Source organism: Lepus europaeus, chromosome 12, assembly GCF_033115175.1.
Source record: "Lepus europaeus isolate LE1 chromosome 12, mLepTim1.pri, whole genome shotgun sequence".
In the NCBI taxonomy this organism is placed as follows: domain Eukaryota; kingdom Metazoa; phylum Chordata; class Mammalia; order Lagomorpha; family Leporidae; genus Lepus; species Lepus europaeus.
In genome coordinates this window covers 19,778,376-19,805,647 of record NC_084838.1, presented here as the reverse complement: position 1 = coordinate 19,805,647, position 27,272 = coordinate 19,778,376, and the positions used below count along the sequence as shown (strand labels likewise).

The 27,272-nt window shown below is 55.3% G+C and overlaps 1 protein-coding gene across 3 annotated transcripts; it reads left to right on the top strand.

Moving 5' to 3' along the window:
• Positions 1 to 92: 92 nt before the first annotated feature.
• TMEM268 (transmembrane protein 268) lies at positions 93 to 26,262 on the top strand. 3 transcript variants are annotated; one of them, XM_062207699.1, is made up of 9 exons: positions 93 to 183; positions 5,381 to 5,569; positions 10,634 to 10,743; positions 13,742 to 13,849; positions 14,842 to 14,991; positions 17,806 to 17,916; positions 20,144 to 20,224; positions 21,240 to 21,428; positions 25,086 to 26,262. In XM_062207699.1, the coding sequence occupies exons 2-9, from the start codon at positions 5,461 to 5,463 to the stop codon at positions 25,263 to 25,265; spliced, it is 1,038 nt and encodes a 345-aa protein (XP_062063683.1). In that variant the 5' UTR covers positions 93 to 183; positions 5,381 to 5,460; the 3' UTR covers positions 25,266 to 26,262. The 3 variants fall into 3 exon arrangements, with proteins under 3 accessions (XP_062063683.1, XP_062063681.1, XP_062063682.1); XM_062207697.1 differs by lacking the exon at positions 93 to 183 and adding an exon at positions 442 to 495; XM_062207698.1 differs by lacking the exon at positions 93 to 183 and having other exon boundaries at positions 5,017 to 5,569.
• The last annotated feature ends 1,010 nt before the right edge of the window (positions 26,263 to 27,272 follow it).

The following is a 27,272-nucleotide window of genomic DNA, read 5'->3' as shown; positions in this document are numbered from 1 at the left end:
AGCCAGGTGAGCTAATTTAGCCGATGATGTAAGTGGAGCAAGCCGGATCAGAGCTCGGGTTCTCTGACCCCAAACCCACGCTCTCCGCAGGACCTCGCACACCCCGAGAGCAAGCGCCCCAGGACCTTCGGTCCCACACACGGCCTCCTCCGCCGGGTCGCGTGACTGCGAGCGACCGCACCGGTAAGCCGCGCGCGGACGGCGGGAACGAGTCGTGGGCCGCCCCGCCCCGGGCACGTGGCGCCGTCCCGGGGGAGCCGGCTGATGACACGCGGCCCGCGGGTCCGGGAGAAGCGTTCCCTCCGGGCCCCGAGAGGAGCCTGGCGGGCGGCTCCTCCCGGTGGGGGCGGACCCGGGGGGCGGGCGGCGCGAGCGGCGGGCGGGGCGCAGCGCGGCGGGGCCGGGAGGCTGCGGCGCGGAAGGGGCGCGGGGCCCTCCGACCTCCCGCGTCCGTGGGCGGCGGCGGCGGCGGCGGCGGCGGCGGCGGCGCGGACGGTGAGTGTGCGCGGGCCCGGGGCGCGCGCCCGAGGTCGCGCGGGTGTGCGGCGCGGCAGCGGCTGCTGCGCGGCCTTCTGCGCGCGCCCGCCTCGGCCTGCGTTCCAATCCCGAGGGCCCTGGGGTGGGCGCCGCGGGCAGCGTCCCCGCCTCTCCCTGCGCCTTTGGGCCCCTTCCCCGCCACGCGGTGGGCGTGGGAACCGCTCTCCCGGCGCCTCCTGGAAGCCGCGGCGGGGGCAGGGCGGTAGGCTGTCCCCCGGGAAGCAGAGACCCGTTGAGACGCAAGTGCCCAAGGCCAAGGCTTCGTGCCCCTGTGGTGGACTCCCGGGCTGAAGGAGCCGGGGTGTTGGTTCTGGCTCGGTTCTGCCCTGGGTTCTGGACCTTGGGTACCTCACCTGCTTTTCTGGGTCTTAATTTTCTGAGCTGTAAAATGGAGAGCCTGGAGCTCATATTAACAATCAAAACCAGAACCAACTTAGGCAACTAAGTTTCTCTTTACCGGGACTGAAGGTCAGGGAGGCACAAGGTTCCTGGGGGTGTCTGGGCGCTCTTGGGTTCATGGTCTGCAGAGATGGAGACTCTGGGGAGCCGAACTGGTGCAAGACGGGTGCCTGGCAGGACTGGTTCAAGTGCAGGATTGGCCAAGGGAGCTCAGAAGTCTGGCGTTTATACCCAGGTCGCCCTCCTCAAAGCCCTGGTCCGCCCTGCTCTGCCTGTGTGTCTAAGGACTCTGGACACACTGGCGGTACTGCGGGTCAGAGCCAGCCCTCGGGCTAGTCAGTGGGCTGCGGGGGCGGGGCTGGAGGTGAGTGCGCAGTTCAGGGTGTGCAGCCCCAGCAGCTCTGGGGGCCCCATCCCGGCCTCTGGTCTGTACTCTGGAAAGGCGCTGATGCTCGCCTCCTCCAGGAAGCACTTCCGAAGAGCCTTTCCCCAGCCCCGAGGAGTTTCTTCTTGGATGATTGTGTCTCAGTTCTTCTGTGACTGTGTCTTTTTCCCCCCAGATGTGGATCCCCAGCAGGCAGGGCTGAGCTGGGCCTTCAGGTTCTGATCTGGGTTTTGCAGTTGCAAAGGTGCAGGACCTGGGCCTCTAGGCTTCCTGGAGTAAAGACACTGCCAGCTGCGCTCCTCCAGTGACCCCTGTTTCCTGGGGTTCTGAGTGCTGTACCCATGGGAACTTAACCCTCACAACCTGAACGTATCCTCATTTACACAGAGGGAAACTGAGGCAGAGAGCTGTTAAGGAACTGGCTCTGGGTGCCTTGGGTTGGAAGTGGCAGGACCGGGCAGGATACCTGGAGCCTGCCCCAGCCCAGCATCCAGGTGAATGAGTGAAGGCTGCTGATTGGGACCTGTGGGTGGCTGATGAGGCCACCGAGGGAGCTGGGGTCTCTTGCCCAAGACCATATTTCATTGTGGGATTTTGCAGTGAACTCCTGGCACGAACCTTCCAGGCACTTTGGGAGGGGGCCTGTGCAGTTCCAGCCTGTGTGCGTGGGCCCTGCCTGCTCCGGGGTCCCCCAGGCCACGCTGAGACTCCAGTCCCCTGTCTCTGGGCCGCGGGCTCCTAGCTGCCCCGCTCTCGGGCTCTCTGGCCTGTGGTTGCAAGCGTTGTGTGTGCCTCGTGAGCCTCGGAAGGGGCTGAAGCGGGCGGGTGATTGGTGAGCGCCTGGCGGCTATATTTGGTACCCTGCTCTGTTCAGGCCTCTGGTGGGTTCGAGGTTGGGGGAAGGAAGTGAGGCGTGAACAGATTGACAGTAAACGCGCAGCATGTCTGAGTGCCACGGTGAGCCATTTGTTGCTTAACCATGCTTGGGCCTGGCAATGCCCTTTCCTTGACCCTCGTCCCTCCCCCAACCCCCCACCCATTTTTTCAAAGGTGCCTAAGAGACAGCCAGAACCGGAGTCCAGAGGTACAAGGACATGGCAGCTACGGCTTGGACTCTGGAGCCAGTTGGCTTGGATTCACTGTGGCTCTGTAGCTGACAGCCACCCCGCCCTAAGCAGGGCTCTTCCCATCTTTCAGCCTCAGTTTTCTCTCCTGTGAAATGGGAGAACTGCGCCGAGGCAAGGGGCCCGTGTGCAGGGCCGAGGACTGAAGGTCAGGCCTGCGTTTCTGTCTGTTACATTTCCACAGAAGCTGTGCGAGACAAGGCCCCCTGACCCCCATCTTCCAAATGGGGCTAGGAAGATCTGGGCTGAGTGCCTGGGGCAGCAGATGTCACAGATCACATGAACGACCCGAGTGGGGATTCCAGCCCGTGTTTGCAGGCTGTAAAGGCTTTAGCGTTTCATGGTATTTTGCCTTCCAGTCTTTGAGGCTGCTTTAGGACTGGCGTGATCATTGCTAGTGAAAGGCTCGTCTTTTATATGTGCTTGGTTGGAAGAGAGAATCCCAAATGAGCGTCCAGAGCTTGAAGTCGGGGCCAGCTTCAACCTGCGTGGTCACTCAGGGCCTTTTACCTAGGACCCTCCCCACCCCCCCCCCACCCCCCGTTTTTTTTTTTTTTTTTAAGATTTATTTATTTATTTGAAGGCAGAGTGACAGAGATTGAGAGAGCACTTTCTTTTGCTGGTGCAGTCCCCCCAGCGGCTGTAGCGGCTGAGACTGAGCCAGGCTGAAGCCAGGAGCCCAGAATGCCATCTGGGTCTCCCATGTCAGTGACAGGGACCCAAGCACTTGGGCCATCCTCTGCTGCTTCCCCAGGTGCATTTAGCAGGGAGCTGGACCAGAACTGGAGCAACCAGGGCTCAAGCTCGCACTCCTCTGGGAGGCCAGCGTTGCAGGCAGCAGCCTCACCTGCATCCTGGCTCCAGTATCCCTGGTTTGGTTTCATGCTGAGCTGTCACTATCTTGAAACTCCTCATCATTTCTTTTTAAGATTTAATTTATTTATTTGAAAGGCAGAAATGAGAGAGAGAGAGAGAGAGAGAGAGAGAGAGAGAATGAGAATATCTTCCATCTGCTGACTCACTCCCCAAATAGCCACAATAGCCGGGACCAGGCCAGGCTGAATCCAGGAGCCAGGAGCTTCTTTCAGGTCTCCCACATGGGTGCAGGAGCCCAAGCACTTGGGTCATCCTCCACTGCTTTCCCAGGATCATTGGCAGGGAGCTGGATCAGAAGTGGAGCAGCCGGGACTCGAACCAGCACCTATATGTGATGCTGGCACTACAGGTAGAGGCTTAACCTACACCACAGTACGGCCCTTCCTCATCATTTCTCTCGTATTTTCCTTTTGCACTGGACACTGCCGATCATGATCCTGAGAGAAGTGGGAGATGGTGAGGACAGGGGAGTCACCCTTTGAGGGGCATTGGTCGGTGCTGAGCCCTGGGCAGCTCAGGATCAAGAGGATGTGAGAACAGGTGCCCGCCGAGCGCTTCACGTCTTGCCCTACCTTGTGAACCGGAGTAGCTGCAGAAGGTGCTGGTGGCCTTTGCACCCCGACATTTAAGGGGTTGTGTGTCATGTCAGGGGGCTTCGGCATGACGTTCTGGGGTAAGCGGGTGGCTCTGGGGCCCCAGGCGGATAACGCGTGCAGGGTGCTGCCAGAGCAGATGACAACGGAGACTTTTTCATCCAGGAAACTTCCCTGCTTTTGCTGAAGAGGTGGCTAAGGGCACTGCCCACATGTGCCTCCCTGTGACGTGGCCCTGGAGCCCTGGGCAGCATTGCCCAGCTCGTTGAGGGCTCAGTGCCCGGAAGCCGCACCACTCCCCTCCTTTCTCCTTACAGACCACCATCTAACGGACAGTGTTTCTCTTGTAGCTTTGGCTCCCCAGAAGCACAAAAACCAAATGATTGGCTCAGGTGCAGCAACTATGTCAAATCTGCCTTTTTTAAAAAAGATGTATTTTATATTATTTGAAAGGCAGAGTTACAGAGAGGGAGAGAGGGAGAGAGAGAGAGAGAGGTATCTTCCATCTTACTGGTTCACCCTCCAAATGGCTGTAGTGGCTGGGGCCAGGCCAGGCCAGGCCAGGCCCAAGCCAGGAGCCAAGAGTTTCATCCAGGTCTCCCACATGAGTGCAGGGGCCCAAGTACTCCGACCATCTTCCACTGATTTCCTAGGCCATTAGCAGGGAGCTGGATCAGAAGTGGAGCAGCCGGGACTCGAACCGGCGCCCATAGAGGATGCTGGTGTTGCTGTGCCAGCCACTATGCCAGCCCCATGTGTCACATCCTGAAATAGCAGCTAGCGGGGCTGCCGTTGGTGGAGCAGTGCGCGTTGCCGCATTCGCTGTTGTGTGTATCATCATCCATCCATTCATGGCGGCAACTCTGTAGGGAAGGTTCTTGGCCTGGAAGAGCTGAAGCTGTCCGGCCAGGTGGCCCGTGATGACGAGAGCTGGCACTGAGGCCTGGCCTGCTTGACTGTGGAGTCCATATTCGTGCACACAGTCCTCCTCTGTCTTTGCGTGGGAACCTGACTGAGTATCTGGGTATTTTTGTTCTTTGTGGTTGTCAGGCTCTTTTTTTTTTTTTTTTTTTTTGGTAATTTGTTTTTCCCACCACCTGATTTTTTTCATTTGTATTTCGCAATGTCCTGTGGGAAACCGTTTGAGATCCTTTTTGTCAGCAAGGCTTCCTGTAGAGAATATAGCTGTCCTGGGCCTGGGCACCTGGGGTACCTTCAGGAAGGGGTTGGGAGCACAGCCTGGTCAGCTGCTGAGCACCCCGTGGCCGTGGGACCTGAGCGAAGTTCTCAGTAAAGGCCTCGGAGGATTTTCTTTCCTGCTCCTTCCCAGAATTTTCCTTGGCATAGCCCGAAAGGCCAAGGTCAGCAGAACGACCCCCAGTGGCTCTGCCTGGCCTTGGTGCCTCAGAGAGCCCGAGGCAGCTCGGGCCCCGGGCTGAAGTTCCTTTTTGTGCTGTGTTCTGAAGGCAAGCGCTGCTGAGCCGGCCACTCCAGGATGAACCTCGGCTTCGAGAAGGGGAAGTAGAAGCCCAGCGGGGCCTCCGCTATGGCCTGTGAACCACAGATGGACCCTGGCGGGGCCACGGGCCCCCTGCCCACTTCCTCCCATGGCTGGAGCGCCCTGCCTCCGGGGAACCCTCCTGGCTGGGGGCAAGGTAAGGTCAGGATCTTCTGCCTGAGCTACACGTGCATAGCATGATGGAGGGTCTGGTGTGTGTGTGTGTGTGTGTGTGTGTGACACAGGAATTCTTCTAGCTAAGGCTGTGTTTCCAGGCCACTTTTTGTCCTTTGCTCTCTGCCATTGCTCTCTGACTGTAGCTCCCATCTGATCTTCCCTTCTCCTTCCTGCTTCCACCCGTGTTCCTGACGGCAGCCAGAGCGCGCTTCCTAAAATGCACATCCGGCCATGCCACATTTTCTTCCAGTGGTTCCCTGGGCACAGCGTGATGACCCAGCGTCCCCCAGCTTGTCACGCCTGCTTGGTGCCTCCTGCGACCCCTCTTCTTGGCTCTTTGTCATAGTTCAACCCCAGGGCCTTTGCAGCTGCTGCTCTTGCTGCCTGTTATGCTTTTCCCTGTCTCTTTCCCTCTGCTTAATTCGCATTCATCCTTCAGAGCTCGGTTCAAATATCCCTTCCCCGAGGAATCTTCCTAATGGGCCAGCCTCAGCGAGGGTTCTCCTGTTTCCCCCTGCGGCACTTATCGCAGTTGGGAAATAATGATCTGTGTGAGAAAGGCCAAATGATCCCTTCCTCACTAGAATGCCAGCGTCATGGGGCCGGGGGGTGGCATAGGGGGCTCAGTGGGGTCTTTTCCTCCCTGTCCCTGCAGAACCTAGGACAGAGGTTGGCCCATAGTGGATGCTCAGGAGGTACTTTGTTGAATGAATGGATGGGTGGCTGGGTATAGGCAGGGGTCCATGGAGTGTGGCTGCTTTTAAAGCTTGACTTCAGAACCCAGGATCTCTTGTTACTGTAACGAGGACAGGAGTTTGTATAAATGCGAGTGGGCACACCCAGCAGAACAGAGCAGGGCGGTCATTTCTGGCAGGACTTTGAAGACGGGTTCCACCGACTGCTGGCAGGCCAGTTCTTGCCCCTTTGCAGGAAATTGCTCCTCCCTCCCCCCTCCCCTCCCCATTGGTAGCCTTTCTTGGCTTAGCCATAAAAACTGGTATCTCTCCGTGGAGAACTTTCTGTTCTGGCTTTAAAGAACAGATGGAAGATACCACTGCCAAGAGTCCAGGAGACACTGTGGACTGCCTGCATCCTTGTAGCATCGCACTGGCAGACACTTGGCTCCAGGTGCAAAGAGCCGGGCTGGGGCGGGGTTCAGGTTCTCCACGCCCCGGTCCCAGTGCACGTGGGGTTGTCGTTCTGTGCGGGGAAGTGCAGGGCTCTTCTGAGGCTTCGTCCACGTGGCTGCCCACATTCCAGGCGCTGTCTTTCCTTCTCACTCTGCTTTCCCTGCTAATAGTACTCGTGTTTTAGGGCTCCTGGAGGAGTCAGTGCAATCTGGCCTGAGGCCGAAGCCCTGTGCCTGGGGCACAGAGAGGGCTATGGGTCCAGAACCTGTTACTTTCTTTATATCTTTCTAGATTTATTTTATTTATTTGGAAGACAGAGTTACAGAGTGAGAGAAGGAGAGACAGAGAGAGAGAGATGGGGCCGGCGCTGTGGCACAGTGGGTTAAAGCCCTGGCCTGAAGCGCCGGCATCCCGTGTGGGTGCTGGTTCTAGTCCCAGCTGCACCACTTCTGATCCAGCTCTCTGCCATGGCCTGGGAAAGCAGTAGAAGATGGCCTAAGTCCTTGGGCCCCTGCACCCACATGGGAGACCTAGAAGAAGCTCCTGGCTTCGGATCGGCGCAGCTCTGCCCGTTGCGGCCATTTGGGGAATGAACCAACAGATGGAAGACCTCTCTTTCTGTCTCTACCTCTCTCTGTCTTTCAAATAAATAAAAAAAAAAAAGAAAAAAGAAAAAAAAAAGAGAGACCTTCCATCCCCAAATGGCCACAACGGCCAAAGCTGGGCTAGACCAAAGGCAGGAGCTTCTTCCAGGTCTCTCACATGGCAGGGGCCCAAGGACTTGGGCCATCTTCCCCTGCCTTCCCAGGTGCATTGGCCGGGAGCTAGAATGGGACTGGAGCAGCCAGGACTCGAGTAGGCGCCCGTGTGGGATGCCGGTGCTGCAGACGGCAAGGTAACTTGCTGCGCCACAGCACCGGCCCCATGCCTTTATTTTCTTTTTGCCTAATTTTCTTCATTTGCTATTTTAAAATTCAGTTTTCTCATTTTACTTTTTATGAAGCCACCTTAAATCCTTTCTGGCAGCAGGTGGGGGGAGGGGGGGAAACCAAGGAGAAGCGGATCAGTGCTGCTTGGCTGTGCGTTCTCCGTTCTGCCCGGCTTGCTTTTGGCAGAAGACCAGAGCAGCAGCTCCTCAGGGGCCGATCTGTGGTCAGCGCTTTGTTCTTTCTCTCTTGCTTACTTCTCAAGTCCTCTGCAGGGGATCTGGGCATCCTGGGAGAGAGGAGAAAGGCCCAGGGCTTCAGGTTCCTCTCTTCCTGAGAGGCTGAGCCACAATTCAAACCCCAACACTGGCAGGTGCTTCCTCCACCTCAACCCCCTGCCTCCACATCCCTCACCCCTCCCATCGAACAAAACAAGAGAGGCAGTGAGAGCAGCAACAAAGCAAGTTCTTCTTGGTGAGATGCAAGGAATGGGATCCTTGGATCTTAGAATTATGAAATTATGGAATCCTTGCGATCATCGCTGATGCCCTGTGAGAAAAGACCCCTAACAGGTTTGGGGACCAGAGTCCTGTTGTATTCATTCATTTATACATAAAGCCTTTATGTAGTGCCTCCTGTATGCTCAGAGAGTTCAGTGATGAGCCAGCCAATGTGGAGTAGCTGGTCTGGTAGGGAAGGAGGATGAAGTTTCATCAAACAATTGTGTATGTGGGTATTTTCATCTTGGGTGCATGGAAAGAAGAGCAAAAGGCATAGGCAGGTATAACAGGAGAAATTGATCTGCTAAGAGTTTGGGGGTCAAGGAGACCTCCCTGTGAAAGTGGATGCAAACAGTGCACAGGATTTAACTGGGGGAAGCTCGCTGGAAGCTTCTAAGGAGTGTTCAAGGAGCAAAGGAGGATGGTGTGGCTCAAGGCGAGTCTGGGAGAGGCCTGTTCTCCCGAGGGCTGGGAAGGTAGGATAGGAAGGTTGGTTTTCGTCGTCAGGGCACCGGGAAGCTGTTGAGTGCTTTACTCAGGGGACTGGCTTCCTCTGACTCGCGCTCTGCCACTGGAGAAGCCAGGTAGGAGGCCCCCGAGCAGGTGCAAGGGAAAGGTAAGGAGACGAAGAGGTGTATGGAGTGGAGAGAGATTTTGTTGGCCCAGCTGGCAGGGCTGAGTGATGGGTTGCGTGAGGGAGGGAAGAGGGGAGGGGGCAGGACTCTGCAGGCAGGTAGAGCTAGTCCTGTGGCTTTGAAGACTCGGGAGTTGCTCAGAGCTGTGCCGAGGTGACGGGAGCGTTGGCCAGCAGAGGACGTATTGACAGTGTGATCTGTCCAGTCCTGCCTTATGGCCTAAGCAGAACCCAGCGGGAACACACCAGAACATTCAATGCTCAGTGATGCGTGGCTGAATGCTGGGACCCAAGGATCCAGGGCTGGAAGTTCCCTCCGCCCAACAAAGACCCCTGACGGAGGCCTGCGGGGGCCCCTGCCGTGGTCGAAGGGGGTCTCTGTCCTTGAGTCCAGAGTTCCTTTCCTCACACGTGAGGGCAGGCAGGCTGGGCTTGTGCTGCTGCCCTTCCTTCCCGGGGCTCCTGGGTTTTCAGCCCCCAGCTGCTCTTGGGGCCTGGCTCCATCCCGACACTGTTGAGTGAGTTTTGATAGCTGTCATGACCTGCCTGTGTTGGGGCATGTGTGTGTGTGCGCATGCGCGCATGCACACTTTAAAATTTTTAAAATTCATTTATTTTCATTTAATTTGAAAGAAAGGCAGATAGAGAGACAGAGATCTCTCACCTGCTGATTTACTCCCCAAATGCCCGCAGCAGTCAGGGATGGACCAGGCTGAAGCCGGGAGTTCGGAACTCAGCCTGGATCTCCCGTGTGGGAAGCAGGGACCCAGTACTTGAGCCATCTGATGCGCTTCTTCCCAGGGTGCATATTGACAGGAAACTGGGTTAGAAGCGGAGGAGCAGGGTGTGAACCAGGCACTTTGATATGGGGTGTGGGCATCCTGAGCGTCGTTTTAACCTTTGTGCCGGATGCCCACCCCGATGTGTATTTCTTAGGGAGACAAGGAGTTAATTTATGCTTTTATGATGGTAAGTGCTTCGCAGATGGGATTGGGAAGGATTAACCAATGTATCCTGTATTGATCTGCTATGATTGCTGTAACAAATTGCCACTAAGGTACTGGCTTAAAACATGCGCATTTGTCACTGTCCAGTTCTGTAGGTTCTAGGTCTGCTCCTGGCCTCGCTGGGCTGAGGTCAGGGTGTCAGCAGGGTCAGCTCCTTTCCAGGGGCTCTATGGGAGAAACCGTTTCCTTCCCCAGCTCTGGAGGCCGCCCACATTTCTTGGCTGGGGGCCCTCTTCCTCCATGGTCAAAGGCATCTGTGCCTTTCCTTCATGGTTACTTCTGACTGCTTCTGCCCACTTCTTCTACCTCTAAGGATGCTTGGAGTTACAAGGGGCCGGCCACCCAGCCGAGCCAGGATCGTCTCCCTCTGTGAGACTGGCTGATTAGCAACTTCAAGTCCATCTGCAGCCTCGGTTCCCCGTGGCTGTGGCGGGCAGCACGTTCACAGGTCCAGAGGGGTTAGGCATCCACGTCTTTAGGAGCCATTGTTCTGCTCCCTGTGGCCAGTATCTGTCACGTAGGCTGTCCGAACCTGCTGGGAATTTTATTTGGTTGAGCTTCCTTTGCAGAGTTTGAATTCCTGTCTGTTGCATCATCCCCTCTGTGGTTACTTGTTTCTTCTTTTTAAATACCCCTTGTGACGGGGAACTCACCACCAGCCGTGCTCACTCTCACGTGGCCTCACCCTCTATCCCAGTGGCCTCCACACTTTGGCCTCACATCTGCCTGTTGGGCCCCTCCCTGGCAAGTCCAGGCTTTGTCCCATGGTGTGCGTCCTCGTCACGAGGTTCTCCCAGCCGGGGAGGTGATGCCCTCAGGCCCTGGGCTCCCCTTGGTGTGCTTTCAGAGCTCCGCAATGGCCAGGTGCTCACGGTTCTCCGGATTGACAACACCTGTGCACCCATCTCCTTTGATCTGGGAACAGCAGAAGAGCAACTACAGGCCTGGGGCATTCAGGTGAGTGCGGATCTTATCGAATCCCTACCATTTTTGCTTCTTTGCATCCACACATCTTTCCACCTGTCCATTCGTGTGTCCATCCATCCATCCTCTTATCCAACCACCCGTCTGTCTACCCATCCACTCACCTGTCATCCACCCAGGTACCCATCCATTCAGTCATCTATCCATTTGTCTAGTTATTCGCAAAATGTTTATCAAACACTCTGCTAGCTGTGGTTTATCAGGAAAGTGTATTATAACTGGCCTCTGTTCCCAGTTAGATCACTTGACACATGTGTTTTGGGTACCTGCCCTGTACCAGGTTGGCCCAACATTGTAGGTGAACAGGACACAGTGCTCAGCAAGCCCAGTGGGGAGATGGACATGCATTGGCTAAATCAGGACAACATGACATAAACACCCCAGGCACTGAAGACCTTCCCAGGGGAAAAGGATCAGCTTGCCTGGAAGGGGCAGTGCATGGCAGTTTTGAAAGCTGAATCTGGGTGTGCTAGGTAGAGAGGAGGTGCTTGGCCGGCATCCACATTAGAGTGCCAGTTCAAGTCCTGGCTGTTCCGCTTCCAATCCAGCTCCCCGCTAATGCACCTGGGAAAGCAGCGGAGGATGGCCCAAGTGCTTGGGCCCCTGCACCCACATGGGAGACCCAGTTGGAATCTTTGGCTCCCAATGTCACCCTGACCTGGCCCCAGTCATTGCAGCCATTTAGGGAGTGAACCAACAGAGGGAAAGTCTCTCTCTCACTCTAACTTTAAAATGAGTAAATAGTAAATCTTGAAAAAAAAAAAAAAAAAAAAAGATGTTCTTCTGTAGAAAGTCTGCAGGAAACAGTGCCAATTAGCCAACTGGAGAGAGAAACCAACTTGCTGAACACCGTGAACAGCCTTTTAGGAGAGGGAATTGCGTGTGCAAGGGAAAGTGCACGTGCATTCATTAGGTGATGGGCTGGCGATCCGGGCCCAGATTTTGCACACCCATAGGTCTGGGTGCAGATCCAGCTGTGCCGTGCTCTTCGTGTGACCTTAGGCAGGTGATAGGACCTCTCCGAGCTTCAGCGTCGTCATCCATAAGTGAGGACAATGTTAATGCCTTTATGTAGGGGTTCTTAGGGTTAAAGGAAATAGTGCCTGAGCACTTGTACTGCTCCATAGCATGGTAGCTATCGATACTGTGATGCACATCGGGTGTGGGTTACTCTCTCTCTTCCCGAAGCCCCTGACACCTTTAGGTCATCCCCGTGCTAGCCAAGGGTGGTAATGAAGGGTGGGGAAGACACGTTGCTAATGTTACCCTGAGGAGTTCAGAAGGTATGTCTTTAAAACTGAGTCGCAGCGCTGTTTAGATCAACACTTTGCCACCACTAAGGACTTCCCACATCAGCAGAGCTGATTTCGTATCAGCACCGGTGGGTTGATCTGTCCCTTTTCCTTCAGTCTTTGCACAGAAAGACAGCTTTTCTTTTTATTTATTTACTTGAAAGAGAGAGAGAGAGAGGGAGAGAGAGAGAGAGTGCGCGAGCGAGAGAGAGGCAGGCACTTTCTAGCTGTTGGCTCACTCCCTAAATGGCTGCAATGACTGGGGCCAGGTCAGGCTGAAACTGAGCCAAGGACTCCATCCGGGTCTCCCACGTGGGTGCAGGGGCCCAAGTCCTTGGGCCATCCTCTGCTGCTTTCCCAGGTGCATTAGCAGGGAGCCGGATCGGAAGCAGAGCAGCCAAGACTTGAACTGGGGCTCTGGTATTGATGCTGGCCAAGCAGCTGAACTCCCTGAGTATGTCTTTCTTAAATGATTGCCTTCAGACTGGCTCTTCTTCCTTTTCCTCTTCCTCTTCTTCCTCCTCCTCCTCCTCCTTCTCCTCTTCCTTTTCCTCCCCCTCCCCATCCTCCCTATCCTCCCCCTCCCCTCCCCCTTCTCCCTCCTCTCCCTTCTTCCTTCTTCTTCAAGTTTTATTTACTTATTTTAAAGTCAGTGTTACACACAGAGAGAAAGAGAGAGAGAGAGAGAGAGAGGTCTTCCATCCGCTGGTTCACTCCTCAAATGGCCACAATGGCCGGAGCTGTGCGGATCCGAAGCCAGGAGCCAGGAGCTTCTTCCGGGTCTCCCACGTAGGTGCAGGGGCCCAAGGACTTGGGCCATCTTCTGCTGCTTTCCCAGGCCATAGCAGAGATCTGGATTGGAAGTGGAGCAGCTGGGACTCGAACCGGTGCCTATATAGGATGCTGGCACTGCAGGCAGTGGCTTTACCTGCTACACCACAACGCCGGCCCCCAGATTGGCTTTTCTTACTGGTGCACAGTTCATATATTTTTCTGCCATGCATGTTCCTCAATACAATGTTTGATGATTAAATTCTGTTTTCCTTGGTCTACTCTCAGAGGGCCTTTGTGTCCACAGTTTTCTTTGGGCAGGGAGACGCAGGTACTCAGTAACTAGGTCTGATGGAAGCCCTGGGGTGCAGCTGTCAGTGTGGGGACAGGTATTTGGTCTGTGTCAACAGGTGGTGACCGTGAAGTAGTGATGGGAGCCCCAGGGGGCTGGCCCCGGGCCAAGCCCCGTTGATTTCTTATCCTGTTTAATGTGCACCTCAGCCCTACCAGGCGGGTCACAGAAGTGGGATGCCTTGCTTTAGGTCACACAGCACGTTTCTGGGAGGGCTAAGGTGCGGGTCCAGGGCTGTCTGAGCCAGGGCCTGTGCCTTAGCAGTTGGGCTGCTCTGTGTTGGCCTCGAGGCCTGGGAGTTGCGGGCATGGCGGTCCCTCTGCAGAACACCCTGCTGGATCTCCAGCTGTCTCGGCTCCCCACGGGTGCCAGGCCTGCCCGACCTGAGAGCTGCACCCTGTCCTCTCCACCTGGTGTTCCAAGCTCGCCCTGCCGTCTGGGGTGACCTGGAATGGGACGGTCACTTGAACTGGGAACCGTGGGCTTGCTGGCAGGAAGGAGGCCGGTGTGATGGTCCTGGGGCTGACTGCTGTCTTTCCTGTGGCTGCCTGAGCAGGTGCCGGCTGACCAGTACAGGAGCTTGGCGGAGAGCGCCCTCTTGGAGCCCCAAGTGCGAAGATACATCATCTACAACTCGAGGCCCGTGCGGCTGGCCTTTGCTGTGGTGAGGGGGTGTGGACTGCAAGTGACCCTGCCCGGCCCCGCCTGGCTCCTGGGGCACCTCTAGGACATTCAGCGATGTGTCCTAGAGCAGATCGGGGCTGGGGCCTGGTGACCCAGCTGTGCCACGTGGACCTGGCTTTAGTCTAAGGAGTTCTCAGGAGGGAGTGCTGACCCGGTCCCCGCAGGAAGTAAGGGTTTACTCTGAGCACGGCTCGGGCTGGGAATTTGCAGACCCACCTGCACTGTGACCTTGGCCAAGACTTTTGTCCTCTCTGGGACTTGGTTTCTCTTCGTGTTCATCAACAGAGGGGTCCATTTTAGCATTTTAGCTCTAATCCGATGTGTGTGTGCATTTTGTACATACATGTAAGCACGCATGCCCAGCTACATATATACATACATGAACACACACATGTATGGCAGAGGCAGTGTTGGAACCCAGGCAGTCTTGTTCAGCATGTGTGCTCTCAGCCACGAAGATTTGCTGCTGCTTTCTGTGTGTCAGTGGTCAGACAGCGCACCTGCCTCCCACGTGCCACGTCTGACGAGAAGGGGAAGGGTGGGGAACCAGCGTTTGACCTCCTAATGAATGCTGGGCAATAATCCATTACCTTATTAACTCTGGAACAACCCTGTGAAGTAGAGATCTTATCCCCATTGTACAGATGTGGAAACTGAGGCTCAGAGAGGTGTTCTGACTTTTCCCAGGCCCCACGGCAATTGAAGGATCGCTGCGGGCTTTGGACTAACATTTATCTCACTCCAGAGCCTCCTGCCGTTTCTGGGTTTACTTGCAGTCAGGGGTGGGTAAGGATTAGGAGTGGCTGCCAGCCCCTTTCCTTATAAACAAGGAGCGGGAGCTCACTCCCATGGACCCAGGCACCTGCATCAGCCTCCTGGTGGCAGGAGTGTCCCCAGCGTGTTCCTTCGAGCAGAGCTCCTTTGTTTGAGGACCGAGGTACCTGACCATGCTCTCTTCCCGGCTCCCGGCAGGTTTTCTACGTGGTGGTGTGGGCCAATATCTACTCCACCAGCCAGATGTTTGCCCTGGGCAGCCACTGGGCGGGTGTGCTGCTCGTGACCCTGGCCGCGGTCAGCCTGACCCTGACCCTCATGCTTGTCTTCGAGAGACACCAGAGGAAGGTGAGATGCCTCCTGCAGCAGGGCAGTGGGGCCATGAGACTCCCGAGGCAGCATCTTCTCTCTTACCTACCTCGAAGCATGTCTCCAAGCAGCAGCGTGCACACCAGCCCATATGCCCAGCGCCAAAAAGAAATCCAATCACATGCGTGACTATGTTCTCTGTTTTCTACCTAATCCTTGTGGATTGCTTTTCTGGGAACAAGCTGTGTGGAGAGCGAGCGAGTGAGCCTGGGAGGAGGGCACCGATGACCAATATCCTCGTAGTCCTTTAGTTAACCCTTTCATGCCCCTGTGTCCCTGGGCGTTCACCAGTGACATGCCCTGGACGTGTGCAGAGGAAGGTTGGAGAGTGGCGATTTACTGTTCCCTCCTGTGTTGGGCAGACACTGACATGGTCCCTTAGCGGCAGCCATGCCGCATTTAATCCCAACAGTACCCTTTGGGGCAGCGTGAGTGGTCGGAGAGATTAGGTAACTTATTCCGAATCCCGCTGTGAGTGGCAGAGCCAGGGTGCAAACTCGAGTCCTCTTGACCCCTGATCATCTTCAGAGGGGAGATGGATGCAGGTTGAGCATCCCTAATCTGCACATCTGAAATGCTCCAAGATCCAAAACTTTGGAAAGCACTGACTTGCCACCATGAGTGGAAAATTCCACACCTGACCTCGTGTGACCGGTCTCAGTCAAAGGCGGGGGCACTGAAGTAGTGTATAGAGTCACCTCCAGGCTATACGTACAGGTGCACGTGAAGTGTGAGTGAGTTTTGTGTGTTTAGGTCCTGCCCCTGCAGGTATCACCAAGTCGGTATCTGAAATGTGGGGCAGCTCTGCTCCCCAGAATTGTGGCTGAGGGCTGCTCCATCCGCGGCCCCTGCTGATGCATAGGGCACTCACTGTGTTCTGTTCCTCGGGGTGTGCATTCTGCTACGTTCTGAGCACTTCCTGTGTTGTAGACCCTCCTGTGCTTTGCACCCTAGCTTGTTAACCTCCCCCTCCCCCACACCTGTCTGCGTAGAGGCTGCTTCGCTCATTTTACAGAGGAGGAAGAAGCAGAGGCTCCAAGAAAGGCCCGAGGAGTAGCCCGAGGCCAGGCTGCTGATAACGGCAGAGAGGAGTCCAGGGCCAGGATGCTCAGATTGTCCCCTCCCTCGGGGCTGTCCCAGGCTGCTGTAACATCCTGCAGAAGCGGGATGTCTGATGCTCTGCAGAAGTGGGCGTGGTCTCAGCAGGCTGGGACCTGGAAGGCCGGACTGCATGCCATCAGAAGGCAGCGGGTTCCTTACCTTTCCCTCTCCCAGGGGCCCTGTGCATTCCTTGGCTCACAGCCCCTTCCTCCGTGACAGCCCGAGTCGCCTTCTCAGAGTCCTCGGCCTCCCTCTTCCACTGTTGGGGCGTGGCGTGGGGCTTGCATTGGGCCCCCTGGATAATGCAGTGTCGTCTCTGAGCCTGAAAGACAGACAGTTAGCAGCACACATTCTGCCCACCACCTCAGCTTCCCTTAGCCACTAGTGGTAGAGTCACAGGTTCTGGGGAATGGGGCGCACATGTCTTCGGGGGACCACTGTGCTGCATGCCACGCTGACGCTGTGTTTCAGGCTCCTTGGAAAGTTCCTGTCCCCTCAGCCTGCAGCCCCTGCTCAGAGCTGAGCTCTGAGATCCCAGAGCAAAGATGCACCCTTGCCTCGCTCACAAGGGGGAGGGCAGGATGGTGGGGAATGAGTTCCATTTAGTGCCTACGTTCACTGGGACAAATAGGAATTTTATGGCTTAATCATTCTGAAAAGATGACAAAACTAATGCTACCCCTGAGCTCTGTTGATGCTTTCATGGCCCCTATGCTTGGCTATAAAAAAATAAAATTGAGCTGGCTGCTCCTGCCACAAGGAGCTTTTCTTGGGGAGGGGAGAGAACAGCGCGATCTGATTTAGCAGAAGCAAGCGAAAAAATCCGGCCCATGGCAGGTGCCTCAACGACGCAGGCGTCGCTCATGCAGTTCAGGGAATGCCTGCTTTGCTCTTCTGCTTCCCCTCTCCCCTTCACCCCCCCCCCCCTTCTTTTATTCAGCTGGGATTTATGAAGCCCTGTGAGTACCAGGTAACGTGCTGGGTGCAGGTCGTGGAGACGAACACCACCCGGCCTGTGCTCACAGGTGCAGCATGGAGGCCCCGGGGGCACAGTGACAGCACCATGGTTGCTATTTGTTGGTCCAGGAGACCCTGCAGGATCTGCTCTGTCCTGATAATGACCCCCATTTAAGGAGCAGTTACTCTGTGCGTGAGGCCTGATGTCCGTGCCTGACGCAACCTCCCAAGTGGGCAGGATACCTCTGCCATTTGCTGGCTGGGTTATAGCTCAACTCCTCCGGGCCTTGTTTACTCTGATTCTGAGAGTCCCGTGTGAGGGCCAGGCACCACACTGCGTGCTACCTAGACCAAGCAGGTGCAATGTCTGTTCCCACCGCCTCTCACAGCTCCCTGTGCACCCTGGCCGTGACCAAGGGCCAAGGTGAAGTGCTTCATATGCAGTGTCAGCTAGCTGTCACCACGTTCCTGGGAAACCAGGACACACTTTGTATTCGGAAACAAGGCTGGATGGGACATAGCTCATTCAGGGCCACACAGCCAGGATGCCTAACACTGGAGTTTACTATCCTGACAACCCCACAGTCCCTGGGATTCACAGGGAAGGAAAGAGGCCCAAGGGTGAGGATTGTCCCATGGTGTCTAGGTGTGGGACGGTGTGTGACCATTGCCTAGGGCAAAGCAGCTCCCTGGCAGCCTGGAGTTCTGGCTAAGGGGCTGATGCTTGTCTTACAGGCCAACAGCAACACTGACTTGAGGCTGGCGGCCGCCAATGGAACACTGCTGAGACATCGGGTGCTGCTGGGGGTGACGGACACGGTGGAAGGATGCCAGAGTGTGATCCAGGTACTGTGTGTTGGAGTGACCGCCCCCGCGTGGCCCACCTCGGGGCTGGGCTAACTGCGAGAGGTGGCTTCACGCTCACCCAGCTTGCACTGTGTGTCTGGGAGTCTGCTGATGAGATGGCCGTGGACAGCTCGTACCTACTTCTGCTCTGCACTGAGCCCTGTGGCCAGTGAAGATGCTCAGGGACCCTACAAGGTCCTTGTCCTGCTGGAGCTCCCAGGCATACAGTTAGAGCAGCCTCTCTGGCCCCAAGGAGCCTGGGGGCTGCCCATGAGTGGCACCAGAGAGAGAGAGAGAGATAGAGAGAGAGAGAAAGAGAGGAGGAGGCTAGAGAGGGAGGCTCAGGTCCTGCAGGCCTTGTCTGCTTGGCCCAGGACAAGGTCACTCAGTGGTGGGGACACAGCTGGGGCTGAATAAGCCCTCAGTCACCTGAGCCTGGCTGGGCTCTGCCCACTGCTCACCTGCCCAGGAGGGCTGCAGAGTCTCCTGGGCTGGGCACCTGGTCTGTGATGTCACCAGTCACAGCCCATGCACTGTCGGGGGTGGTGGTCGTGGTGTTCACAGGGAAGCTGGAAGAAGCACCATGTCCATGTGCCTTGCACATCCTGTGGGTGTTTGCTGAGAGCCTGCTATGTTCTGGCTGCTGGGGCTGCGGCAGAGAACACCCCAGACCCCTGTCTTTGTGGGGGCTGATCACACCTGAGACAGCGTAGAGCATGAGGCCATCTTGTCCAGTGTGGGGGGTGAAGCAGTTCTAGTGTGATACCCCAGGCTGGGAGCTCCTGGCGCTTGGGGTCCTCTGTAGCCTCATTTACCTTATTCTCCGCTGAGTCATCTTTGGCAGTTGGCTTGGACGTTAGCTGAATACATGGAAAGATGGGTGACTAATGGATGGCCTCATCTTTTCAGACAGCTTGAGTTCTTTCATTTTCAAGATGCTATTTTGGGACGAGGTGCCACGATGTCTAGGATGTCCTTCAAATTTACTAGGGTGTGCAGTAGTGGGTGGGGGATGTTGGGGATGCACAATGCATGAGGGTAGAGAGGGCACCGGCGTGGCCGCAGTGATTAATGGCTGAAGGAGGACAGTGGCTTGGTGCCATCTCCTTTTGTTCATGTTTGGAAATTTTCATAGTAAAAGCCTTTTAAAAAAATCAGGACCGCCAACTGTGGTGCAGTGGATTCAGCTACTGCTTGCGAGGCTGACATCCTGTATTGGATGGAGTGTGGGTTTGAATCCCAGCTGCCCCACTTCGTATGTAGCTTCCTGCTAGCAAACCTGAGAAAGCGGCGTGTGGGTGATCGCCCGAGTCCTTGGGCCCCTGCCACTCATGTGGGATACCTGGATGGAGCTCCTGACTCCAGGCTGTAGCCTGGTCCAGACTTGGCTGTTGCAGCCATTTGGGGGAGTGAACCAGCAGTTGGCAGATCTGTCTCTGTCTCTGTTTCTCTCCTTCTCTCTCTGTTGCTCTGCCTTTCAGTTGAATAAATAAAATAAATCTTTTTTAAAAAGCCCACTGAAAAACACTCCCTTGGGGGTGAGATAGTGGCGAGATGGGTAGGCAAAGAGGGATGTGACCTTGGTCCCCTGCATCTGACTGGCAGGAGGAAAGGGGTCTGTGGGTGGAGGTGTGAGACAAGGGTCACTAGTTTTGTGCAGAACATTGATTATGATGTGTGGGAGGTGTGGCCTTGACAGATGGTGTGTGATGAGTGAACGTGGAGGAGTTCAGCCTGGTTAAGTTGAACTTGACCTTCTGGGAACTATTGAGGTTCAAGCAGAAGGTGAGGTAGGAGAGGGGGAAAGACTTAGCCTTTTCCCCCAAGCTCTTCACCTGAGACCTGGCCAGGGCGTGGAGATTTACCTCTTTGCGGGTTCTGGTTCCAGACAGGAAGGTGTCGCACCGCCGACAACAGAGGTGGCGGCCATGGCCAGACATGCGGTGTTGGGAGGGTTTGGAGTCTGGCCGCTGTGCTTAGTGACCTGTGGGAGGTGGGACAGCAGCTGGCCGGAACCGGGCCGGGCATGTCTGAAGTTTGCCGGCAAGCCCTGTTCCTAGCCGTCCTCCAAGGGCCACGTGGTTGTGACGTGAGGCTCTGGGAGAGAGCGGAGCAGCAGGTGTCTGCCAACCCCGGGGTAAACTGGGCGGCCCTTCGTCCGTTGGGTGAGCTGCAGGAGGCGGATGGTGGGCCGAGCTGCAGCGGTCACAGCAGCCTCTCCCCACAGCTCTGGTTTGTCTACTTCGACCTGGAGGACTGCGCCCAGTTTTTGTCTGACCACGTGCGGGAAATGAAGACCAGCCAAGAGGTAAGCGTCCGGAGTGAAACAGAAACGAAGCCCCAACAAAAGCAGAGGGCCGCGCTGCACAGGTGGCCTCCCCTCAGCCTTGGAGAAAAGATCCCAGAGTCACCCGGGAGGAAGAAGGCGTGCACGGACCCTGTGGATGCTTTGTTGGGGAATCATGGCGGTTTGCTCCTTTTTAATTAATCACGCCTTGCACATTCCCAACAGTGGGTGTTTATTTCTTTATAATGGGTGGGGACCGTCCAGCCCGAGGGCTGCACAAGGCCCATGAAATCATGTGGTCTGGTTTTGCCAAGGCAGCCACAGGCGGCACTGAAAATCCAGCAAATCTGTAGCAGGCGGATTTTCAAGTTGAGAACTTTGTGTGACCTGCGAATGTTGTTGTAAATATCCAAATGGCCCTTGGAGGACAAAAGGTGCCCTACCCCTGCTAATAATAACATTCATAATAAATTCTGGTGGATCTCTAAGTGTCACGGATTTAGACGACTGTCCCTGGTTCAAAGTGGCCTTGTCCCAGAAGTCCAGGGAGATCATGTTCTGATGGTACAGGGGGGAAACAGGCTCTGGCAAGCCCTGCTGCCTGTCTGTGGTCCCGGAGCTGGTGCTGATGCCCACCTGGAGGCCAGGCCTTGTGGCTCCAAGGCTGAGCTCCTGTCCTAGGATCAGCCTCTCCTGGGTCCTGGAAGTGCTGCAGCCAGTCTTGCAGCCGGCATCGGGGTCTCACCCAATATACTCTAACCCTGTACGTGCGGTTAGAGATGCCCACGTCCCAGGCTGCCTTGGAGAACAAATGAAACCACGGATGGAGCAGTATTTTAGGAGGCCCGTACTCTGCTGGGGAATGATGTGCCCTCACCACTATGGCTCAGCTCCTCGGTTCTTCTGAGGTCAGCCTCTGAGTCTGTCCGTGGCTCCGTCCTCTGCTGGGCCTGCAGGAGGACGGAATGACAGCCCCTCAGACCCCACCCAGGTTTAGGACACACCTGGCCCCCCAACCCCCTTGTTTCCTTTGCAGTCTTTGCTGAGAAGCAGATTGAGCCAGTTATGCGTCGTCATGGAGACCGGAGTGAGCCCTGAGGCGCCGGCAGTGGAGGGGCCGGTGGACCTGGAGGCTGCACCTCTCCTGCCCAGCACTGCTCGCCCTCCAGAGAGGGCGCTCATGCAGACCGAGCTGCACCAGCTGGTTCCTGAGGCTGAGCCAGAGGTGAGGGCACTGCGGCGGGTCGGGGCGTCCTCCCTCGCGGGGCGAGTCTGCACGGCTCCGGCTTCCTGGCGTCGTGGCTTCTCTGAGCCCACAGAGACCATACCCATCTTCTAGCCAAACCCCACTTTCCAGTCTGTTTCTCTTCACCCCGGCACTTTTAAAGTTGATTTATAGGAATCTTTCTGTACTTACTAGGATTTTTTGGTTGTACTTTTTAATATCTTGGATATTATGTAAAATATTTAAAAATTGGATTATTTATTTGGAGTGGGGAGAGAGACAGACAGAGACAGAAACATTGAGCAAGACCAAACTCTCATCCGTTAATTTAGTCCTCAGATGTCTGCAACAGTCGGGACAGGACCAGGCTCATGTCAGGAGCCAGGGACTCAGTCCAGGTCTCCCATGTGGGTGGCGGGGACCCAACTCCTTGAGCCATCATCAGCTGCCACCAGGGTGTGCATTAGCAGGAAGCTAGAACTGGGAGCAGCGACGGGACTTGAACCCAGGCATTGTGATAGGAGACACAGGCCGGCATCTTTTAAACCACTAGGCCGAATGTCCACTCCAGATGGTATTTTTGATAGTTGCACTGGAGAGATAAAAAGCACTTTGGTGGATGGTAGCTTTCCTAACCATGAACATACTGATGACTATTTGGGTCTTTATCAGCTGGTCGCTCAGTTATCCGTTCATCCGTCCCGGCATCCATCCATCCAGCTACTTCAGTCACAGCTGGGTGTTAGAATTTGTGTGCAGCCTTGTTGACTGCTTGTCCCTCCAGCTGTAGACGTCCGCTGGGTCCCGCTCTCTGTTGGTTAAGGCTAAGCATCGGGAGCCCAGCAATCTGGAAGTCTGGTTTTCAGCTTGAGCTTGCTTCTCGCCATGAGGGCGCCCCACTGGCAGGGAGAAAAGCCGCGAGGGGCGGCCTCGGGTGACAGCTGGAACGTCCACAGAGCTCCTGCTCTCCAGCTCAGCCGGGAGCTTTGGGGACTCAGGATCCATAGTAGCTCAGACTTTCTCTTTCGTTCTGGCGGGGAGCAGGAGACCTGCAGTTTGCACTGTTTAAAGAGAAGAGGATAAATGTGTTAAACTTCACCAGAATCCTGCTGGGTTTTTAAAAAGACCCGAAAAGATGAATAAGATCACATGCTTTATGCTGGCATGCATGGCTGGGTTTATGTGCAATAGCCCGTTAACTACAAATCTTTCAAATTATTTTTTTCAAAATCACTCAGACTGATAGCAATACGATTTCCGGTCACGAGTACCAAGTGTGTGTGTTCAGTTTTTAAAGAAGCTGTCCTGGTAATTTCGGAGTGGAAGTAGCCAGTGCCTGAGTCTCAGCATGGCCAGCGCCTCTCGTTTCACTAGGAGCCCGCAGAGAGTGTGAGGATGGCCGCTTGGCTTTTCCAGCGCTTCGGTCATGCGTGCGGTTCTCGCACTCACCGTCCGAGGTCTGTGTTATCTTCTTTCTGCTTCGATGGGTGAACTAAGGTTCCCAGAACGCATCTAACCTGTCAGCATCACAGAGCAAGGCAGAGTGTGCCACGGCCAAGGACGGAAGCCAGCCCGGCTGATTGAAGATTATGCAATTTTTTCCTTTTCATTCAGACTATTTATTTGAAGAGAGAGTGGCAGTAAGAGACAGAAGGAGAGCAAGAATGAGTTAGAGGGAGAGAACACGAGAGAGCGCACGTGCACACAAGGTGTCTTCTGTTCTCTGGGTCACTCTGCAAATGGCCACAATGGCTGGGGCTGAGCCAGGCTGAAGCCAGGGGCATTAGCAGGGTGCTGGTTTGGAATGAGAGCTGCAGGGACTCGAACCCTTGCTCATGTGGGATGCTGGCACTGTAGGTGGTAGTTTAACCCTCTGTTGGTTTAAGCCACGGCGCTGTCCCCAAAAGCCTGTTCTTGCTGGCTGACTGTAGATGGAGATAGCTGGCCGGAACTTAGACCGGAGTTTGTTACAGGGTGGACAGCAGATTGTGAAGGCGCTCCAGCACATGTATGGAATTCCGGCATTTCCCTGTAATCCCAGCTGCTGGTAACCAAGCGGAACTTTACACACGGCTGTGCTCAGAGCGTGCGTTCCCTCCGATTCTTAAAATTATTTTTCAAAGTTTACCTTTCACCTTTTTCCATTGTGGTAAAATAGACATTTAGAATTTACCATCTTGGGTTGGGTATTTGATGCATTGGTGCAGGTGGGTCCCTGCCACCCACGTGCAAGGCCTCCATTGAGTTCTGGCCTCCTGGCTTTGGCTGTGCCCTGCCCTGGCTGTTGTGAGCATCTGGGACATGAACCACTGGATGGAAGATTGCTCTGTGACTCTGTCTCTCTCCCTCTCTCTGTTGCTCCGCTTTTCTAATAAGTTAAAAATGAATCAAGAACTAAAGTGACCGTCATGGCCACTCTTAAGCCCGTGGTTCCGTGGCATAAAGTGCATGCACGTGTGTGACCTGTCACCCCCATCCGTCTCTGGGACGTTTTCATCTCCCCACGGTGGCTCCATGCCCATCCAACATAAGTTTCCCTTCCCTTCTCCACGCTCGCAGCCACCATTCTGCTTTGTGTCTATGAATTTACCACCCTGGGTGCCACCAATTAGTGATAAATCATACAGTTATCTGTCTTTTTGTGTTAAATTCAGGTTTTTTAAAATAAATTATTTATTTATTTGAAAGTCAGAGATCTTCCATCTGCTGTTTCACTCCTCAAATGGCCTCAATGGCTGGGGCTGGGTCAGGCAGAAGCCAGGATCCAGGAGCTTCTTTCCAGGTCTCCCACAAGGATGTCAGGGGCCCAAACAGTTGGGCCTCCTCTGCTGCCTTTCCCAGGCCATCAGCAGGGAGCTGGCTTGGAAGTGGAGCAGCTGGGACTCCAATTAGCAACCATATGGGATGCCAGCATTGCAGGCGGCAGTTTAACCTGTTACACCACAAGGCTGACCGCTTCCCTCCACATCTTTTTTTTTTAAAGAATTAGTTTTATTTATTTGAAAGAGTTACAGAGAGGTAGAAACAGAGAGAGAGAGCGAGCGAGTGAGCGAGCGAGCAATCTTCTATCTGCTGGTTCACTCCCCAAATGGCTGCAATGGCTGGAGCTGAGCTGATCTGAATCCAGGAGCCAGGAGCTTCTCCCTGGTCTCCCACATGTGTGCAGGGGCCCAAGCACTTGGGCCATCCTCCACTGCTTTCCCAGGTGCATTAGCAAGAAGCTGGATTGGAAGTGAAACAGCTGGTATGTGAACCAGTGCCCATTTGGGATGCTGGCACTGCGGACCCGGGGCTTTAACCTCTGAGCCACAGCGTGCTCCCCTCATCTTGGAGTGGGGTTTCCTTCACCTTGACCACATGTACCTTCCAGACTCAGCACACTGGAACACGCAGATGTGTGCGTGTGCGGTTGGTGGCTTCTCTGGTGCTTTGGGGTTGTGTCTCGTTGTTGTGCACTGCCAGTCAGCAGTTACCCACCCACCGTGGGGATGGGGACACTGAGGCTGTGGGCTCCCCAGCACCAGGGAGCCACAGAGCTGGGGTTCTGGACCGCCCTGGTCCAGCCCAGCCTGGTTCTGGTCCTTCCCTGTGAGCAGCAGTGCCCCTGCCCTGGAGGCGCATCCCCGTGGCCCTCACTCTGCTCCCTGCCTCTCCTAGGAAATGGCCCAGCAGTTGCTGGCGGTGTTCGGCGGCTACTACACCCGGCTTCTGGTGACCTCCCAGCTCCCCCAGGCCATGGGGACGCGGCACCTGGACTCTCCAAAGGTTCCCTGTCCCTGCCAGCTCATAGAAGCCCACCTTCTGGGCGCCGGCTGCTGCCCATTCCTGGCCAGGTGACCTCGGGATGAAGAGCCTCATTTTCCTCCAAGACTGAGAAGTGGGGGAGACCTCCGGCGCCTGGGATGGCCGATGGTGAGCCCCAGGCTAGGAGGGGTGCAGCTGCGGCCCTGTCGGCGTGTCTTTGGCCTCTCGAGGAGCTGCTGGCTGGCCCCAGTCCAAGCTACTCTGTGCCACAGAGGACCATGGGCATAGACGGGAGAGCTGGTCTCCCAGTCCTTTCACTGCTCGGAGGTCCAGAGGTGACCAGACTGGGCCAGTGGCGCGTCCAGGGCTTGGTCTCGGTGGCGTATCCACCCCCGGCCCCTCCATGGAAGGCTGGGAAACTGAGCCTCAAAGAGGCCGCTGCTTTTCTGCTGTGGCCTCTGACCTCCTCCATTTAAGACTGCCTCTTTCCAGTCTGGAGAACACGAGCGCACTGAGAACTTCCTCCATTCTTGAGCTTTTCTCCCCCCACTTCATGTAAGAACAGCGGCACCTGTGCTTGTCATCCGCCAGCCACAGGCCATAGAAGGCAGAGACGGAGGACGGAGACGGAGGGCGGTAAGCTGCCAAGGGGAGCACTGGAGGAGACCGGGCCTGTTTGGCCGGCCTTCCTTGGTCCACGGCACACACACCGTGGTTGTGATTTCATGCTCCAGACGCTGGTTGACATGCGTGGTCTCTAACACTAATGTTGCTCTGGAATCAATGTGATCAACCCTCGTGGGGTTCTGTGATGAGCTCAGAGGCCGGCTGGAAGACCCAGTGCCCCGCGGGCCCAAGGTCAAAAGCCCCGGCCTGGGATGTGAAGGCCCTGCAGCCCCCAGGACTTGGCCTTCCTCTGCAGGTTTGTCCTCTGAAGTTGAAACTCTTGAACCGACTTACGAGGGTACCTTAAAAAGCTTGGAGAAAGCAAATTAAAAAATAAGTTTGTTTTGGTGCAAAAGTGTTCAAAATCTATGTGTATGAGGGGTCTTCAAAAGGTTCATGGAAAATGAATACACTTACCATTTCCTTCAGTTTTTCCAGGAACTTTTAGGAGTATTCTTTTGGAAGCACCTATGTTTTTCTTTCTTTCTTTCTTTTTTTTTTTTAAATCTATTGGACTCCTGTTCATACCTCAAAGCCCCACTTCCTATACTCCTCCTTCAGGAACCTGTCCACCACAGCCAGCCCTGCCTGCTCTTTGCCTTCTTTTAAATTCCTGATACAGCTGCTCCCTATATTGATGTTTTATGTCGTCAGTTCTGCTTTTCTGTGCACATGCTTATTTTTCTGGCTAGATGATGAATTCCTCGAGGACACAGACTTCATTTTATACTTTCCATTCATGACCTAGACCTGCTCAAGGAAAAAAAATCCTGTGGATCGATTGCTTTGCCATCTCCATAGCAGCTGCTGCAGATTGCTCTCCCAGCTCAGCTAATGGTGAGGTGGGTTTGGACCTGTGTCTGGACCTGACCTGCCTCTGCCGAGGTGCTTGCTCTGGCTGAGCCTCCGTTTCTCATCTGTGCGGTGGGTGGATTGTGTGAGTCTGAGGGTCCTTCCAGGAAGAGAGTTGTGGCATTCCCAGCTTATTCTGCTGCCTGTTAGTCCGTGGCCTGTTAGGTTTCATTGCACACGTCGCAGTCTCGCAGCCCCGCCTGGCTCCGGTGGCCTGGGCCTGATGCACCACTGGGCAGAAGATTGGCCTTGCTTGCAGGAGGCCTGGGTTCTTGTCCCGGATCTGTGCAGCCTCCCTGCTGTGTCACCTGGCTGAGTCCCTTACCCTCTCCGAGTGGCAGTTTACTACTGTATAAAGCAGACCTGGTGAACTTGAAAGCTACCGATGCAGCTCACTGGCCACCCTGGGGACAGATCCAATCATTCAGTTTTCTCTGAGGCAGAGGAGAAGGGTCTTGTGCATGGATCAGCCCCCTGAAAGCGGTTGTTTTAGGTGTCTGTCTTCAGCCAAGTCCAAGGGCAGATGTGCTCGGTGAAATTATGCACAAGGCGAAGCCTGTGTTGGGTGAGTATGATAACAGA